This window comes from Neodiprion pinetum, chromosome 3, assembly GCF_021155775.2.
Source record: "Neodiprion pinetum isolate iyNeoPine1 chromosome 3, iyNeoPine1.2, whole genome shotgun sequence".
Taxonomy (NCBI): domain Eukaryota; kingdom Metazoa; phylum Arthropoda; class Insecta; order Hymenoptera; family Diprionidae; genus Neodiprion; species Neodiprion pinetum.
In genome coordinates this window covers 1,796,725-1,816,040 of record NC_060234.1, presented here as the reverse complement: position 1 = coordinate 1,816,040, position 19,316 = coordinate 1,796,725, and the positions used below count along the sequence as shown (strand labels likewise).

The window sequence follows — 19,316 nt, the reverse complement described above, 5'->3', positions numbered from 1 at the left end:
AAAAAGACTGTGCTTTATAATCCTCGTTTTGCAGTTTGAAAAAATGAAAGTTAGCAAGTTTATTTTTATCCACCGGAAATCCTATCGCATTGTTCTATACGTATTCGTGTGAAATATTAACGTGAGACTTGTCATTGATAGAAAAATAAATTTTTATTGAATCCGGAAATGGGTTTTTCCATTTTTTTTATTTATTTTTAACATGATATAATGTCCAGGCAGGAAATTTTAAAATGGGTATATTACAATTTGGAAATAATTTTGCGTATTCAATATTTCACTTGGAAATGCATCATTTACCGAATTAATCGCGACAGCGTTATTTCAGAGCTATCTAAGAATTGGAAGGGTGGAAGAGGAAAATGTGGGAATAGTATGTATAAGGAAAAAAGTGATTCTAGTTCGTACGTTTCGGGCGAATGTTTATTGTGCAAAAGTGTGTACATTTAATCGGAAAACTACTCGCGTTATACATTTGAATTATAATTATTGACAATGTTCAATGTAAAAATCGAATATATTTCATTCAGTTCGTTGAATCTCTGATTCATGAAAAATTGGCGTAAGTAGCGAAACCCTCGTAGTAATTCAATGCGGCGTCGTAAAGGTACTCTATTTGGTCCTGAAAATAAGTCAAAGAAAGCTAGTTCAAGTTAGGTGCGTTTCCCCTGACGGCAGCCATGTTACGATAATAGCAATTCGGTACGTATATGATTTTCCGAGCTGGCAAAGTATCATTACGTCAACCCTACCATCGACTGGACGAATTGTCTTCTTGATCGGCGAACTGCTCGGACAGCTGATATAACGTCGCACTCTCTTTCCACCGCCATTCGTTCCAATAGAAAACTCATTGCCAGGTACAGGCCACATGCTGTCACGCCGTCGCTGAAAACAACGAGATATCAAAGCTGGATGTAATATTTCGTTGGATTTGTGGGTTCAAAGATTCTCGCGACGAGTCGTATTTGAGATCGTAGTGGAACTTGAACTCACTGACAAAGCACCAAGGTGGGGCTCTTTTTCCGCGGTATCCGTTCCGAGGCTGTCCAAAGCGAAACCAACGCCTCGGGCGCTGGTGGATTTCCCTTTCTTCCGTATCCCCATCCCGTACATGTAAGCACGGTGACGAATTGCGGTTTTGCTTCTTCCTAAATCAAAAACGGTCGTCGTTATGATAATAAAGCTTAAGCTCAGAGGCGGTTAATTTTTTTATTATACCTATACCTCCAGGGTGTCGATCAATCGAAACTTTTCGAATGTGTAAGGTTTGTCATCGGCAGCTTGGCTCTCTTGGGTTACTATTCGCAGGTACGGAATCAATTTCGTCAAGTTCATTTTACTCGGCGTGAAGTCGCAACATGTCTGCAAAAGGGTGAGAATAGTGTGCAAACTTCTCTCTGGTCGAGGTTCGAAACTCTTGGTCGTGTTCTTTGGAACTCACAGTATCGTTGGGGTCTGGACGTTGCAGTATTATGATCAGTTCTATCTCCATCTCGGCTATCGATTTCCAGAAGTTGGCAACGTTGGAAGTCGAAGGTAACCACGATGCCAGGTACTGCCTCCTCATCTTCACACCGTCAACTGGCACGGCGCGGATGCGGTGATTGACGTTCCTGTTGAACGACGGTGTCCTTTCGAAACCTAAAGTTAATAACGATTTTAAGAATGATCGGTAATTACGCGCACGCAGTGTCGTCGCATCAAAGATTGTCAAACCTATGAATAGTTCGTCAGACAGTTCGCTGGTCAGTTTATCATCTCCCGATTGATTTGGAGTTGCAGCCAATGATCGGAGCGCACATTCCTGCCAGACCGCGTCGTTCAATCTAAAGAACACCGTTGATAGGTATATTTGTTCGAATAAGTTTCAGCTCATGTCGTTCTGTGATTTCGGTAGCTATTCCATGCACCAACCTTTGAACATCCGTCGCTAATTGACCTCTCAATTTTTTAATCCCATTTGGAAGGTCTTCGTCGCAGGGTATCTGCGTTGGCAAGGATACGATGCTTTCCACCATTATTATGTGCGCGAGAAGGTACTGCTCAAGGTTTTCCACCATGTCCGCGCGGCTTTCTCGAATCCGTGAGAGGACCGCCGACACATCGATCTTCTGAAAGGTGAAAAAATAATTTTCAATATTTCCCGTTTCCTCATTGGTATGCAATCATCTTGTCCAGGCTTACACCCATTCGCATCGCCTCACTAAGGCATATGTCGCATAGAATCAAGGTACCGGTGCGACCGTCACCGGCACTGCAGTGAACCACAACTGGTCCGTATTTCAGATCTGTAGTTTGAAGCTTCTTCAAATAAGCTACCAGAGATTGGCAGTAGGCGGGAATACCATCGGCTGGCCATCCCGTGTAGTGGAGATGCATTACCTGATCGGACGGAGGATAAGGTGAAGCATCTTAGGTGATTGTCAAATATCGCAATATCTTCAACGGAGGCCGTTGAATAGCAGGTACTGTACAATGATCACGTGCTTACCCTGCGTTTAAATTTTTGGCAAGCGACTCTCAGGGCTCGGAATGTATAGTCGGCAAATACGTCGTGGCTTAAGGTGGTGACGGCAACGTTGCCGTACCTAATTTTCGTTCCAACCGGCGGCCAGTACTCCTCGCATTTTGTCTAAAGCAAGTAAAGGCACCTCGTGTCGGTTTACGTGCGATGATTATTTATTGTCTTGGATTTCATTCGTAGTTATTATCTACCTGTCCGTTCTCGATTAGGTTCGTCAGCATGCATATTATGTAGACCTTTTCCTGCCAGATCATGCGCCAGAAGTCATTGACCGTGTTCGCCGTTGGTCCCTGAGTCGCTATGTAACCCTTTTCGCTTTGATATCCCTAGAACGATGATTAGGAAACGAGAAACGAACGTTTGTTTTTGGTTTTTCTTTCGAACGCTTCAAAACACATTTGTCGAGACTTTCTCACCTTGACGTAATTCGCGTTTATGTAGTCGGAGTAAGGATCACCGGGTAGTTTCTTTAGGATAACACGGGTGTCATCGTCTGTCGTTTGATAAATACGTGGAACGGTTTATTTTAACAATATTATACTCGATCGAACAAAATATACTGCCGTTTTTTAATATTGAGTTGGAATTTGTAGGATGTAACTCACATGCTATGACATTTCGATTTCTGTTCTTGGGCATGTTCTCTGGTAATCTACCGTACTCGCATGACTTTGTCAGGCCTCCCGGGAGTATCTATAAATTACACCTGCTCGTTAGTAATTATCGTGTGATTTGTAAAGCTAGAAATAGTTTTACCAGTGCTAGTGGAAATAATAATGATTCGCTTACCATGAATTGGGATCTTAACTTCCCACTAGTAATTGCGTATCTGGTTTCTGCTTCGAAAAACTTTAGATCTATAGACTGGGAGTTAAATTCTTGTGGTACTGCGTATTCGATTTCCGAATTCTGATTCGGAGCGGAAATCTGGGATGGTGGCGTATACTTTGAGGTAATGGGAAATTTTGAACTATCAATTATTTTCGGCGACTCTGACATTGCAATAAAATTAATATCGTCTGCGCTCGATGTAATCAGAATATTCCTTCGTCTTCTTCTGAAAAATAAACCAATTTCCGGCAATTGGTGCAATATATTTTTTGTTCATGTTACAACTCTCGTTATTCTATACACGAATACACTGCTTGCTTCAGGGGGTATTCTGGTATAGGAATTTGGAAAAATCGATCAATTTCTTTTGCATATTGTTATAGCTACATTTTTTAAAGAATATTTTGACCTGAAGCCGATTGTAAATTTCCAAAAATTGAGCAATTTACGAGCACTTGAGTGAAAGATCGGTCTGCAAGGAAGCGGCGAGCGTGGCGGAAGGCCTCGTATACGCCCCGGACTCGCCGATCAATGACAAGAAAAATTATCGTTTCAGATGATACAGAGATAAGGGTTAAAGCTAAGGAGACAACTTTAAACGTCTCAACTTGAAATGCGTTTATCTCAAAACTACATTTTTCAACGTGGTTGACATAAAATGTCGAGTTGTATGCAATAGATTGACTTGAAATTTGGTACGAATCTTTAGTATACATCCCTCTGTATCCCCCACCACGGCCATTGCGAGATTGTTATTACAACTATTTAAAAAAAAATTGAAAATCATCGAAAAAAATAGAAAAACAATATTAATTCTGTCTTGAAACAGTCGCCGTTTCCGTAATTTTTTTCTCTTCTTGGTACGGGCTGTAACGACATTTTTACCTATCAAGAAAGATCGTTGTTTTTCGGATAAATGGGAGTACTAGAATCGGGTCGATCACCTCAATCGGTTTTTTTTCTGTCACGGACGTATTTAGACGCTTATAACTTTTACGATTTCTATTTTTTTTCCCACAAAAATTGAAATGCAAGTTCTCTAAACATGAATAAAAGTTCTGTGAAAAAATGGATGGCGAAATGTTATTAATTTTTTTTTTTTTATAACAAGCCCGAAAAAACGTCCGAAATCCAGACTCCTAGACCAGAATACCCACTTCATAATTGAGAAATCTGGCCCGTATAAAATGTTTAATTACCGACGCCAGAGCACCATAAGGACCGCGAGTATCGCCAAGATAAGAACGACCGGAATGATCAAAATCAAGTACCACATTCCTGATTCGTTTGTAAGCTTCTTATCGATCCAGATGTTGACGGATTTTCCTGAGATCCAGTCGTGTACCGTCACCTTGATTTGACAATTCTCTATCAGACTTTCGGAACAGTTTTTCGATGAATTGGCTATCTGATTACCACGGATAACAAACGATTTAGATTCGCTGTCTTCAACCTGGTAAACAAAGAAAAAAAATCCAGTCAAGGACGAGATTTCAAAGGTTTTTTATTCTTCTGATCATAGTCCGACTTACCTGATACTTCCGTTCTGTATTCGACGAGTCTTCTGACGTTCTTTGCGATTGGTAGAGGTCGCACTTTGAAAAGTTGACTTGAATTGTTGTGTTGCGTGTCGCGTTTATTACCGCCGGTAGTCTGAGCTCGATATCGGTTCCGTTGCACTTCACTTCGGGTTTCTCTCCACTTGCGAAGCCAATGTCCGACTCGACTGGTACAACAAGCTTCTCTTGGACGACGTCAATGTTACACTGACTTACCGACACAACGGAAATTTCGTAGTGTGAGGAGGCTGTTAGACGAAACTCTTTTTGGTACACTTCCTGTTCACGTCGAACGACGTAATCCTTTGGTATAACAGGACGGTTGTAACTATCGGACAGTAGATCCGTATTCAGAAGCTTAACGATGAAGCGAAATTTTTCAATGGTTATTGAAGGATCGATGTACTCTGGATGCGTCCAGCTTAATGTCACGATACCGTGACCCAAGGGAGTGAATGTTAAGATCTGCGGTTTGCGAAGTCCTGAAAATTTATTCTTTGAAAATGCATTTATCCCTGAAATGGGTAGACGTTGAAGATGAAAGATGTTTATATGCGGGGATTAAGTTGATTTTCTTTATTCGCCAAATCACCCGCGTTGTTGAACTTAACTACTCGAGCTTTTACTCGTACTTACCGGGTCTTTGGCAACGCAGGTCGCAATTATCAAAAATTTTACTGACAGTGCGGCACTCTGTAAACAATGTGTTTTCATAATTTTAGCATGTATTAACTCCTTGCATTTACCAATCTCACGTACTTACCTCCGCTACAGTTGAATCCTCCAGAACAAATGCAACCGTTCGGGTTGCATATGGAACAAGGTTTATCAGAATCCTGGCGGATGTCGCCGCCGCATCGTCGTTCGCTAATGATTTGATCCAACTCTAAAATTAATACTTATCGTAAGTTCCGTGAATTCGATAGGAATAACACGGGTCAACAAGAGAAAACATTTTTTTTCTGGAGCTTCTACTGAGATAAATAAATTGCGATTCTATAGATCGATTGCTTATAAAGTTTGTTTTTGTTTTTTATACGTCGGTGAATAAGTCTTGAAGTTTTTGGTTGATTGCTAATGCGGGTGCCTATTCGGCAGAAAAATGAAAACATTTTCACCAAGATGTGATGGACTTTATCGTTATTAACGTTGCCAGGGGAGGTATAACGAGAGCGTGGTGGGAGATTAGGTTTCGGGTTCGAAACGAGAAATAGTCCATACGAAAATAGAAGAAGTAAGAGATATATTCATTTTTAAACTTTGTTTATTAAGTCTTTCACATTTCTGGTTTATTATTAATTACTATTTTTAAATAAAAGTCATTTAAATGCAAAACTGACGTTTGTTTGATTGTTATTTACAATAAGTGCATGAGAAATTAGGTAATTTTTCTTAAAATCCGAAATATCGTTCTGGTTTCTGCAAAAACAAACTTTATCTAATAAAACTATTTCTTCATATATTAACTGCGTAGAAGGAATTCAAAATTTGACATCTAGAATTCAGACTCGAAATTCGTGTCGACCGGTGTAAAGCTCTCCAATTTAGATATCGAACAGAATTGCCACACTTACGAGGAATATTGATGTACGGCTTGCTTGACCAGGGATTGACTATCGCAGTGACATTTTTATGGTAGAACAATTGCTGACACTTGACCATAGGCCATGGTGATTTTTTGTGAGGTGAATTTTCTTTACGTATCTCTATCGTGGATTCTCTTTGTTGTCCTGATTAAAAGCACCCAATGAAAAATAATTCTCGCTGCGTCTTTATGGAATATAACTTGTAACATACATAATACATGTATGCATGTAATTGGTTACATGTGAAATTAATTGGGCTCACCCTGCGGCGCGCATTTATGTGATATGGGATCAATTGCCCATCGACCATTGTCTTCATTGTCCAGAACAGTTGTAATCTTCAATTTAAGGAGTCTCCGTTCGGCTGGCGGAAATGATTTGTGAAGCTTGATCGGCCGCCAGTTGACCAAACCGTTACGTTCACCATCTTGATTCCCATAAATAGTTTTTAAATGGTATTCGGTTGGTTCGCGGTACGTTTCTTCCACGATGGAAAAGTTCAGTTTACATTCGGAACACATGCCAATGATTGTATCGATGCAAAAATTTCCGTCAGTCAGGTTAAATTGCGATGTGAACATTTGCGCGTTCGTTTTTTCCGTACGGTAATACGTGTCTGAAAATATAATTTTAGTCTTCGTCATTTGTTATTGCAGCAGAATTGCAACATCGATCCATTGTTACGATTTTATAATACGAAACGAAGTATACTCACAGTGGTGAAATCGTACGCTTGATTCCAGACCTGCCACAAGTAGCTCGGTCAAATTGTACGAGTGATTCCCATGTATAATTTGATTATTATTATTGAAAACCTTGACGTCGTTCTTTCTCCATTTTATTTTAAACGTTTGCCATTCGTACGGATCAAGGAATTTTTTTGTAATTTTTGTCTATGTACAAATTCAACGTTTTTAGTTTGAAAATGAAATGTTATCGTTAGCTAAGGAATATTTAATCTCTTGGATATATATGAAATTTAGTAATAATTTTATCACTGTAATTAGATGTACCGAGTAGAAAGAAGACGTCCAAATCAGCCAATTTTCATCTTACCTTTTTTGATTCAATTGTTATGTTTTGCCATTTACTCAGATCCGTGGAAATACCAGCAGGTTTTTTATCACAGGTCAAAATAGACATTTTGTTAGTTTCGATATCGAACCAAATACAGGGAGTTGTTCTTCCATCGCGTCCACAGAGAAACAAGCCTAGCTTTTTTGATCCTCGGGTAGAGAACACCAATGTGCCAAAAGAAGTCACATTTCGTACAAGTTGAAGGCCCGTTGAACGGCTATTGTATTGGAAGTCCTTGAAACCTGCACGCCAGAATAACGTCGACGTAGTTTAGGGAGTCGTTTCAAGGATGAGAATCTCAGAATTTTAACGATAAATCATTTCGTCGGTTTCGAGGTTCGCACTAACCTTCCCATCGATAGTCGAAAACCGGACCCATGGGTTTTTCGATGGAGTCGACTTCGATCCACTTCTCTTGGTTCACCCATTTCAGGGAATAAGGAGAGGGTATTTTTTTATTTTTCGACTCACCGGTAGAGTTCATCTCTCGAATATTCATCACTGAATCATAATTCCAAATCAAAGCGGCCTCGCTTTCGTCCGAAACGCAAGTCAATTTTCTCAACGAATCGTTTTCCGTTGGCGGATGAATCACCACGAACAACTCGCCGACAATCTGCCCGACTGTTAATGTCAGACAAATTGTCGTCGTTGCGAAAGTTAATGTCGCGAACGAAATCATATTTTGCGATCCGAATTTCCCATCGACCAGACGAGTCTGTTGATTTTAGATTTTTATCGATATTCGATTTGTCAAACAACTTACTTTTTTCTATTTTCGAACGCTTTATTATACGTCACGCACGTTGGCATTGAAATGGTAAAGTAACGACTGATGCCGTTCCATTATATCAAGACCAGGAAGATTTGACATTTTCATTTGCACCGCGTTTCACTTCCTGTCAGTACGAGCCTGGCTATCGTTGCCCACATCCTTTTCGAATATACCATTCTATTTTCACGTAAGTCATATCCGCGTTACGAGTCTTTCACGCCAACTCGAGTCACTGAGGTTTAGCTTATCAATTTTTATCCTTAAGGAAATTTATAATTATATACTCGTTTTTATATTCAGTCGATTGTGGAAATTTATCTTAAATAATTAAATCTTTGTTTTATTCTGATACTCTGTGTATTAGAAACTTTGTTCAAAATATTATTTACGTATTTACGTACGCTGTTTGAAAAATTTAACTAAACGTAATGGAACAGCAGGTTTACTTTATATCTGTCTTACTTGTTTTATTTCTGTTAGTGAACATGATACAGATTTTCGTAATCTTAACATTTCAATGGTTATGTCAATATTTAATTTATAATTTTTACATTTGTTCTTTTCACTCAATAAAATTCTTAATAAGATGCTTAAATCAACCCAACAATTTTAGTGGATCTCTTGGGATACTTTTTCTCTGACTATGTATGCAGATAGATAAACTATACTATGTATATATATATGCAACATCCATATCTTACCTAATGTAAGTATAATATATAATATACCTACTGTAATTCAGCATTACACCGATACATTGAACTATATATATATATTCTTATCGACTAAATCGAACTTTTATGTACGCTTAAATGATGTCACATATAATTAGGCTGAAGGAGTTTATTTTTTTCTTTCTCTTTTTATTGAACTATACAATTTGCCTGTAAAGCTGATTGACCGTATTCGGTATCTCTTGACGAAACATCAGCTAAAATTTGCGTATTCTCGAAATTCGTCGTAGTATTTCGTTGCTGCGGCGTAGAGATAGACAAATTGCTCCTGGAAACAGTAAATGGAAAGTTTCACCAATTAGTTGGTTTAACTTAACAGCCTAATTTGTCACACTTCAGTAGAATCGCACAACGGTCAAACATTATGAAATTCATCCTAGCTATAAAAAAGTGATATCTTGCTTTAACAATGATTTCTAGGTATTTTCGAGAATCGCAGAAAGAGCTCACTCAGTTTTCCTAACCAAAATTTATTGTTCAAATATTGTAAAAGATGGGCAAATTTAAGATACTAACATACGAAGAGTTTGAAAAATGTTTAGGGTGATATTCAAATCAAGTGACGAATTAGGGTTAAAAAGTATTCATCGCGTTTGATCAATTCGAATGAACTTTGTACAAGTCCTACTTAGAATTTCGAAATATTAATTTTGTTCGAATATTACTTTTCACGTGTAAGATACAGATCAGAGAAAAGGGAATGAAAAAAGAAAGTCATTGAAAGTGATTATAATTAATTATTTTTGCTGTCCTCACCACTGATTGTACGAATTCTGGTCTTGATCGTCGGACTGCTCGAACGGCTGAAATAACGTCGCATTCTCTCTCCACGGCCATTCGTTCAAGTAGAAAACTCAGTGCCAGATAAAGGCCGCAGGCGGTTATGCCGTCTCTGAGAAAAAAAAAAAAAAAAAAAAAAAAATAGGACATCAATGTGTGGCATTTGGGCGGAGCTAAAAGCTAATTTTATTGAAAAATTATCCTTTAATATTCAAGTGTTCGGTCGAACTTGACTCACCGACAAAGTACCAGAGTGGGTCCCTCTTTTCGACGTATTTTTTCCGACTCTCGCCAAAGTGAAACCAACGCGGAAACGCAAGGTGGTTTGCCGCTTTTGCCCCATCCCCATCCGGTACATGCGAGAACGGTAACTGGTTGGTGTTTGATTTGTTCCTGAAGGAAAGAAAAAAAAAAAAGAAACGGGACGGTTTTAATATCGACCGGTCGAAATTCTTTGACATTTGATAAATTGATTCTTTGACGTTGGTGGTTAGTTAATTTTTTTTTACCGTACCTCGGATGTGTCTTTAAGACTGAGTATGCGTGTTGTGAAATGTTCGTTTGTGACAAACGAATTTGTTTTCAATTGTATGTTGGGAACGGGGGTGAATGTCGATTTGTTAGGAACGATGTCGCAGCATGTCTGTGGGATGTAACAACAATTAGCTTATCGCAATCGAAATATAAGAGAAGGTAATACAATCGTGACTCGTATAGATATTTATTTATAAATTGATGATTATATACTAACCGGATCATTCGGTCGGCCACTTTGCAGTACTACAATTAATTCTATATTCTTCTCGACGATTAATCTCCAGATTTCCGACACAGTAGAATTCGAAGGTAAATGTGATGCCAAGTATTGTTTTTTCAACTTCACCCCGTCAATGCTTACTACACTTATGTAATTGCTCTCGCTATCGAACGTCGATGACACTTCCGCGTTCTCCGTAACTGCGGGATTGATTTTATAGAAATTTTTATAACTACACTTGAAGATTCAGTCAGGTGCACGGTTGTATCTTTCGAGTTTTTTTTTTACCTGATTCCAGCTCCATGGATCCATTTTCCAGTACTTGTACTCGAGTCGGACGTTGTGGGGCAGCTAACACGTGCAACACACGGTCCTGCCATACCGTGTCATTTAGCCTGTACGATTTGAAATCGAATAATTATAGTCAATTCGTACTCATCAGTCTTTGCTGCCGTTCGGACACTCAGCGTTTCTACTTAAACCCCCCTTGAGAACCAGTAACCACCTTTGCAACGGCCATATTACCTTTGTATGTCGGACGGTAACTGTTTACTTAATTCCTGTATTCTCTCCGAGAATCCATCGGAACAGGGCACTTGCGTCTGTGCTGAGACCATACTTTCGACCATAGTCAGATGGGCTAGTAGATACTGCTGCGAACTATCGACCATATCCTGACGTCCGTCGCGCAATTTCATTATTATTATCGGCACATCGATCACCTAAAAACAATTCGGATTTGTTGTTGAATGGTCCGTGACTCTCTTCTCCCAACGACTTACTCACCCTCTCGACGACGGCTTGGCGTAGGCAGATGTCGCACAAAATTATGGTTCCGGTCCTGCCTACTCCTGCACTGCAGTGGACGACCACGGGACCTTTTCCGGCGGGCGTTGCCAGGATCTTTTTAAGGTAGGCGACAAGCGATTGGGTGTACATCGGCACTCCGTGATCCGGCCATCCCGTGTAGTGGAGGTGAGTGATCTGCGGGAAAGAGGGTGATATTAAAGGGTAACGCTATTCTAGGATTTTGGAAGATTCGAATTTTTTTTTCGATGGTTTAAATTAGATTTTAGGGTTGTAAAAACAATATCCAGTTGATCCTATAGTGAAAAGAAAATTTTTCATTGTTCAATAATCGATTTTGCTACAGTGCCTCACAGAACGCGCGTCGACTGCTCGTAAAACTTGAAACGCATTTTTCTCGAGAACGCTCTTCCCGTGGATCGGTTTGAAATTTTGACAGTACTTTGAGAATTACATTTTTTATCGAAGTACGTAGCCGTTTTTTTAATTTCATGTAAACTTTTTTTTTATAAGGAATACACTGCATACTTTTTGGCCAAAAACCGACACGTTTTTTCAAAAGTCTACCATTTTTACAAAATTGGAATTGAAAGAAAACCCCTACGCACTTTCGTACGCAATAGTATATAGATTATAAAGTTTTTTGGGTCTTTGTGCCAGATCTTGTACTTTACGAAAAATTCGTCCTCTCTTGAAGGAGTTTTGAAAAAAAAGCAATTTCAAAGATTAACCCTGTTCTCGTGATTTTGCATCAAAATGATGATACATTTTTTTTCCATACTTGAATATGTATTAAACAAACCCTCTGAAAAGAAATCTTATTCTTTTTTCCGTAATCCCAAAATAAATCGTAAAAGTTGGGTCTTTTTTTGGGCCGTTAGAGTGGTGGATCCCCTTAAGTGATCCTGAGAGCTTCTTCAACGTACCTTGCGCGTAATATTTCGGCACTCTACTCTCAACGTCCTAATAGTGTAATCGGCAAACACTTCGTGGCCCGTGTTCGAGACAAAAATATTTCCGTATATAACCTTGGTTCCAACGTCCGGCCAGTACTGTTCACACTTTACCTGGAATGTATAAAATTGTACAATTTTTTTCTGACTCAAGTTGGCGTCATTTTTGTTTATTACCTTTCCAGCCTCAACGACATTTGTTAACATACAAATCACCCGGACATCCTCTTGCCAAACCATTCTCCAGAAATCTATCACCGTATTCGAATTCGGCCCCTGCGTCGCGATGTAAGCTTTCGTTTTGCGGTAACCCTGCGGTGAAGTTGTCGCAAAATTTTTAGTGCCCACCAATATTGTCAATGTTTGCGTTGATGGCAATTTTCATGACAGCGATTATCGTGAGTGTTTTTACCTGAATATAACTGGCGTTAATATAGTCGGAGTGAGGATCGTTTCGAATTTTTGTAAGCACCACACGGTTGTCGTCATCTGTGAATTATAGCGAATGAAAATATTTTGGCAACGGGGCTGCGACGTTGAAATAATCCATTGCCTTATTACTTACATGGTATCATATTTCTGTATCTATTTTTCGACTCGTTTGCCGGCAATGTTCCGCATACGCGGGGTAGCGAGGAGCCGTTCGGAAATCGCTGTTGAAGAAATTTCTGCATATTAGTAGACATTTAGCGATTCTTTCGAACAAATCGTCGCGGACTTTGACAATCGTAATGATGCGACGTAAAAAGTTTTCGCGGAAATTTGGAAAACATGACTTTTTAACAGACAGAAAATCTCAGTAGGTTCCGATTGCAAAGATCTTTTCGCTCTGGGATCGCTTACCCTGTACTGCGCATCCAGCAGTCCACTAGCGAGGGCTTCTTTGACATATTCTTCGAATTCTTCGACCTTGACCTTACAGGAAAGAGGATTAAAAGGCTCTGCGTAAGACTCGATAAGTTCGATACTTGGCTTTTGACCCTGGGTTGATGCTTGAAATGCGGTAATTGGATTTTCAAGACTACTAGAAGCCACGGTCGTGTTGTTATTTTGTTTCCTCAGTGTCAGTTCATCGATTTGCTCGTAATACGGTTCTTCTGAGGCTTTTTTGTGCTCTCTGTAAGAATCAATGTTCAGCGATTATGCTTCGGATGCTAAGCGCAACAGAGACGGAAACGTTTACAGTGTCTCTGGGAGAGGTTGAATGGCTTTCCGCGTTACAGCACCTGGACAATAGTTTTCAGTTTGTGTGAAATACTTGCTTACCGGTAACAGAGAAAGAGCAGTACCGGAAGAATCGCTATGATTGGCAAAATAATGACGTAAAGTAAATATTGTTTCCAAGGACGTCGTTCAGGAACAGCAGCTTGAAAGTCCGAGGAATTTTCGTTCCAGATGAACAACTGTACTGCATTTTCCATACTGCTTATGTTGCGCTGATTGAACGCTACCAAGGAAATGTTGTAGCTCCCTGATTTTGACAGGTAGAACTCCGTGGTGTACTCTTTGCGATTCGGCTCGACAGGAATTTCCTCGACAATGGGAATTTGGTGGGTAAATTTATCAAGTTCACGTCGATCCAGAGGATTAACGCGGACGGCGAATCGCGTCATTTTGACGCGACTCGATAACGGCTGCTTCCATTTCAGGCTCACGTTACCGCGATCTTGCGTCACTGTGAAGTTCACTCGCCAACTGAGATCTGGGGACACGAAGGATGGTTCAATTTATTACATTTGTTAACCTCGCGGTCAACTTTTATCTTATGAATAGGTAAACTGGTTTTTATTACAGAAATCATACGAGGCTACTTTAATGTAATCAGAAAATAATCCTTTAGCGTGGCTACGTAAACTAACTTGAATTGCACGATTCTTCCAGCGAGAAGGTGATGTTACTCCGGATATCAAATCGATCAAGCTCCTTGCCCGTCGCGTGAATCTGTGAATGAATTGTATTTAGCGTCAAATAATGATAATCTATCGATAAGGGCATTTTACTCTAACTGAGTGCAATTTGTCTTTACGTGTGTCGACGCACGCACCGTTATGTTGACCTTAGCGTTCGAAGGTAGGGATACATCTTTTAAGCATGTGTGATCATCCCACAAATCACAGATCTGTTCTTTCGTATTACCAAAAGTCATATTTTTGGGGAGCTCGTTTCCTGCGGCGATGAACACTTTGTAGGATTCGATTCGGCCGTGAAGAAGGACTGACGGAATAAATCGCAAGGAGATGGTACTTTTGTCGCAGTCGGCATCGTACGCTTCCAATTCTGTCACACCTTGAACATAGCAACTCGTTAATGTAGTTTGCGTTGCGCAGAGTTATCAAAATGTTCGAATGACGTGTAAGTTTTCGAGACGGTAAATGTCATTGGCAGAAGGCTACAGCATCCGAGTTTCAAACTCGCTCGGTCCTTACCACGTGGGGTTGTCCAGGTGAGGTTCACATAGTTCGTATTATTTTCCATTCCGTGCCGAGACCTTGTCACGTAAGCACGGACATTGTGCTTTACACCGGGAATCAAATCGATCGCGCTTAAGTCGAGGTTCCTATTGGTCGTTTCGTAATGATGTGTTAAGCGCCGCATGTCGTCACCGACAGATTCAAATTTTATTCTTGTCCAAAAGATATTGCCCGTGATTGTAGTACAATCCTCAGGCCAATCCCACCGAAGAAACCTTCCTCCTTCTTCAATTCGGAGGTTGTGAATTACCGACGTAGGTATCGCTGTACAAATCAGCATAAGTTGTTGAAAAGAAGGGTTTTACATATGCTGCCGAATTTGTTAGACATGCACAAATTTTTGGTACCCACGAGTTTCATTCGTTTGAAAGTTATACTGCTTTGGTGGTCCCTTTGCACTGCCGTTGTACGCGAACACGGTTGCAACGTACGAAGCGTGGGGATGCAAGCCATCGAAGAAGGCTTTTGGCTGGATCACGGTTCGTTTCATCGGCTGCTGTTCAGGAGTCTCGCGACCGCTTTCAGAGCAACCAACCAGTGCATTTACCTGATTACGAAAACATAACGTGGTTGATAAGAAACGTGCAGTAGGTTATTCCGCGATTCGAATCTTGCCACTTTCAGAGCGTCTGAGATGCGCTGAAGATGAGCAAAGAGACGTGATAATCAATTGTGACTGAGATTTTGGTAAGCTGATGAAACGCGTTACCTTGAGAGAAACAGCATACTTCACGATGGTGGCATCTACATTTTTGGGGGGTTTCCATTTCAGCGTGACGGCAGTGGCGGATAGATATGTGTGAATCAGTTCCTGAACTTCCTTTAGTGCGTTACCTAATGAAACATCAACCAGTCACAATCACTTTAGGAAATCTTAGAATCCGTACTCGTGTATCTCTCAGCTAATTTTTACTATTACGGGTGCACGAATTCAGTTTAATTATATGGTTGTGTCCTCGATCAAAATACTTTCTGTCTTGGTTTGTACGTTTTCCATACTTGAATCGGAAATGTTTTATAGGTTTTTTGGATAACCGCGATACATGGTAGATATTTCGATACACGGTTATCATATAATTTATTCAAAGAGGGGCAGTGAATAATTGGGATTCGAGTAATACCACAGCTTCAAGAATTCTTACTTAGATAGTTATAAATTTTATACATCATTTTTGGGTCCAAGTTGGGGTGCACTAATTGGTCGAAGAACTGTCTTCGCTAACTGTTCGATTTGAGTTTTTCTGTTGGTTGCTTGACCTGCGTATTTTTCCTATTTGGTATTGAATCCATACGAAGTCCTTTGTACGTACATTCGGTAAAGACAGGAGCAACCAGAGAGTGGTAAATTTGGTATTAGAAATGGGCTACAATGGAATTTCGCGTCACCGAAACGGATCACATAAATGGATGACAGTTGATTATCCCAACTGATTTTCAAAAAGTGAAGTAACGTGTCACGATATTGCGATGACGAACTTGTACTCAACAATAACATTGTTGTACATGTGCTGATTCAAGTTGTTTCAATGTTCGTAGCCGTTGCTTCCACGACGTGACATCTGCTAAATTTATATCGGACTACCGGAAACTGTTTTTGCGCGTACACTGAAAGTCAAGGAGATGACGCGAATGATGAATCAATGACACTAGATTGAACGTATGATGACACATCACATGTGTGGTTCGTCGAACTATTCGAAACTCGATGGATTGAAACCAAACCATTTTTCTTACTTTCCTCCATGTCCTTACCACTTCTCTTATCGCGGGACCTGCATTTGCAGGTTCTGCATTTCCGATGGCAATCGTCCCCGTGATGAACGGCGGAGCATTCTGTGAAAATGATTTTCTTATAATCGACCTCAACTTCGAATCGGTTGTACTCACCGATCGTTCCGCGGCATTCCATACTCGACGATAAATCGATCACTTCAATTTCAGTGTAAGATAATTTTTGGCACTTGATCCTGGGCCAGGAATCCAATTTCTCTCGACGTATCGTTATTGTTGATTCTCTTGTGCCTGACAACAAGTACAAATTATTTACACGCAAGAAAGTAAATAGGCAGTGCAAAAATCTAGAAAAAGGTATCTGTCTCTGTGTCAAACGAAATTTAGGCTTACCGCGCGGCTGGCACGTGCGGAAGTCATCAATCGCCCACTGACCGTATCCATCGTCATTCTTCAGAGCAGTTGAAATTTTTAACCGCACGAGTCTTCGACCTACACTTTGTCGGTTCACCTGGACTTTGAACGGCCGCCAGGTGATCAGCTCGTTGTTCAGAGATTTTTCATCCCCAGAAATGTATTTTAACAACGTCTCTCGGCCTGCGGTATCCACTAGGTTGACGTTTAGCTTACATTCGGAACAAAGACCGACGTGCATTTCGACGCATAATGTCCCATTATGTCGAATAAATTCTGATGTCAATATTACTGAGCCAGATTTCCTTGTCAGGAGATATTTATCTAACGTCAATAATCAAACGTTGTAGCATCAGTTTGGCTTATTTTTTCCTCTCTACTTAACAAGTGATGACGCATACTCACAGGAGTGAAATCTAATCCGTGCATCTAAGCCTTCGACCCATACGTTGGATATTTGTTGACGATGCCGGAGAGTTCCCTTCAGGATAACGTGGCTATTGTTAAAAACCTCGACCAGGCTCCTTTCCTTGATCCATCTTACCGCGAATGTTCGCCATTCGTATGGGTCGAGACTGTTCGCGTGACTTGCCTGCAAATCGAATCAAGTCGAATCGTATGGGTAATGAAACATCGAATTATTGCAGTTTGACCGGGGTGAGATGTAACAATTCGGAAATCAGAAGGGATAACTGTTGCACCAAGTAGAAGAAAATAGTACGATATTAATCGGTTATCGACACCGTACCGCGTCGTAATCGATGATATTCCTCCAGGCGTCCTTCGGCGTGAGTTCGCTACATCCAGATGCTCGGTTCGTGCAGGTTGCAACAGAAATTCGTGAACTGTCGATCTTGATCCGAACGCATGGACTTTCCGTCGATCGATTGCTTGGACACAACAATACATTTACCTCTTGTGATCCTCGAGCTGATAGGATGACGGTGCCAGAAGATTTATTCGCTCTCCCAACGTACCGATATTGAAGTTCGTTTGAAATATTCCCGAAGTAGAATTCCTTCAAGCCTGCGAACATTCGTGTTCGGTATGAGAACATTACGGTGACTCAGAGCCCAGATGGCCGTTCCACCTTACGAGGAAACCGCAAGATTTTTCGTAACAGATCTACGTAGCATATTACCAGACAAAATGGAAAAAATAAAAATCAAAAAACAGCAGAATTGTTCGCACTTACCTTCCCATCGATAGTCAAAAATGGGACCCATGGGATGAATCATGGAGTCGACTTCGTCCCAGCCATTGCGATCTTTCCATCGAGCTACGCACGCTTTCGAATCCCAAAGCGCACATCCGGGGATATTTTCTGGCACAGCTTTCCTATGCTGAAAGTCTGTAGAGAGACGTGAGATTTATCACGAATAATCATTTCCGTACTTTGTCAGCGAGGTCGCAGATTACGTAGCGTCCAGTTTAACTACGCGATAATCGAGCTCGTTCGCGACGAAGTTAGTTGCCATCGAAACGATTATCGTTGATACTTTGAACTTACCAGTGAAACTTCCTCGCTGGCTGTTCCAAATCAAAGCAGCGTCGTCGCTTTCTGACACGCAAGTCAGATTTCTTGTAAGACCGTCGTCTTCCGGAGGATGAAGCCTCACGATCAATTCTCCGACACTCTGCGCGACGATCAACGCAAGCAAAAATACAATTCCGGGAAAACTCGTTGATCGAACGACCATTTTCGAAATATTTCATCTGTATCTTATAACTACTCGATTTCATTCCCACCGTTGAATAATGGATCGATGAATATTTCTCCCGTTCACCCTCGGTACTTGAAACGCTGTGGTTTCCCTCACTTCGACATTTTCCGTTTACTCTGTAATCTTCCGTCGACCAATAGAAATGCTTTTATTGTGAGCTCTAAAACGACGCGTTAATCTTCAAGACGGTTTCACAGCGACTCATGTTTAGCAACTAAATCGCGACGAGGAAAAGCAGCGACGCATCGTGTTCCGTATTTTGGTCTGTGGTTATCGCGTTTGCGTTTACCGACATCCACATCCTTTGTTATTCATCCGTTTGCGCCGTTTTTCGACAGTCAGTGTCGTTATATTAATATAACACGTATAATATTATGCGTATGACCTTTCATGCAATTCTCTGCCGTGAAATGTAGAATACGTATTTTTCTTACAAGTAGGGTACTCGGTTTTGCGTTTAAATTATTTTGTGCGGTTCGTTCCGTTGCTTTCATGCGAAATTTATTATTTTGGATACACTTTACAGTTTATAATTACTTTATACATGTTACGGACTAAGATATGTAATATGAAAGATTGTTGAAAGAATA

General features: G+C 40.5%; 2 protein-coding genes across 2 annotated transcripts; both read right to left on the bottom strand.

The window, feature by feature from the left end:
- Nucleotides 1–433: 433 nt before the first annotated feature.
- LOC124215612 (receptor-type tyrosine-protein phosphatase delta-like) lies at nt 434–8,064 on the bottom strand. Its single transcript, XM_046619197.2, has 22 exons — nt 7,929–8,064; nt 7,560–7,822; nt 7,219–7,396; nt 6,766–7,119; nt 6,492–6,647; nt 5,681–5,803; nt 5,554–5,610; nt 4,891–5,399; nt 4,558–4,811; nt 3,317–3,584; nt 3,133–3,220; nt 2,944–3,020; nt 2,719–2,853; nt 2,495–2,635; nt 2,188–2,385; nt 1,918–2,114; nt 1,720–1,829; nt 1,445–1,644; nt 1,228–1,365; nt 997–1,151; nt 753–888; nt 434–622 (listed from the first exon to the last, which is right to left on the bottom strand). Exons 1-22 carry the CDS (start codon nt 8,062–8,064, stop codon nt 548–550), a joined length of 3,948 nt encoding a protein of 1,315 aa, XP_046475153.1. The 3' UTR covers nt 434–547.
- Nucleotides 8,065–9,183: 1,119 nt separating this feature from the next.
- Nucleotides 9,184–18,901, bottom strand: LOC124214462 (uncharacterized). Its single transcript, XM_046616737.2, has 26 exons — nt 18,513–18,901; nt 18,198–18,353; nt 17,751–18,028; nt 17,408–17,594; nt 16,982–17,326; nt 16,745–16,879; nt 16,610–16,690; nt 15,567–15,691; nt 15,209–15,404; nt 14,813–15,121; nt 14,431–14,672; nt 14,246–14,327; nt 13,653–14,088; nt 13,230–13,503; nt 12,952–13,039; nt 12,799–12,875; nt 12,564–12,698; nt 12,360–12,500; nt 11,413–11,610; nt 11,152–11,348; nt 10,915–11,021; nt 10,621–10,826; nt 10,384–10,512; nt 10,108–10,262; nt 9,846–9,981; nt 9,184–9,357 (listed from the first exon to the last, which is right to left on the bottom strand). The coding sequence occupies exons 1-26, from the start codon at nt 18,700–18,702 to the stop codon at nt 9,283–9,285; spliced, it is 4,680 nt and encodes a 1,559-aa protein (XP_046472693.1). The 5' UTR covers nt 18,703–18,901; the 3' UTR covers nt 9,184–9,282.
- Nucleotides 18,902–19,316: the final 415 nt, after the last annotated feature.

Excerpts from the sequence above, each read along its gene's own strand:
- LOC124215612 (XM_046619197.2), bottom strand. The coding sequence starts at position 8,064 with ATGAACTCTACCGGTGAGTCGAAAAATAAAAAAATACCCTCTCCTTAT. Across the intron at positions 6,648-6,765 it reads ACATAAATGCGCGCCGCAGG|GACAACAAAGAGAATCCACG; the intron begins GTGAGCCCAATT and ends GCTTTTAATCAG. Across the intron at positions 5,611-5,680 it reads AGGATTCAACTGTAGCGGAG|AGTGCCGCACTGTCAGTAAA; the intron begins GTAAGTACGTGA and ends CATTGTTTACAG.
- LOC124214462 (XM_046616737.2), bottom strand. The coding sequence starts at position 18,702 with ATGGTCGTTCGATCAACGAGTTTTCCCGGAATTGTATTTTTGCTTGCG. Across the intron at positions 16,691-16,744 it reads GGAATGCCGCGGAACGATCG|AATGCTCCGCCGTTCATCAC; the intron begins GTGAGTACAACC and ends TCATTTTCACAG. Across the intron at positions 11,611-12,359 it reads GCCGAAATATTACGCGCAAG|ATCACTCACCTCCACTACAC; the intron begins GTACGTTGAAGA and ends TCTTTCCCGCAG.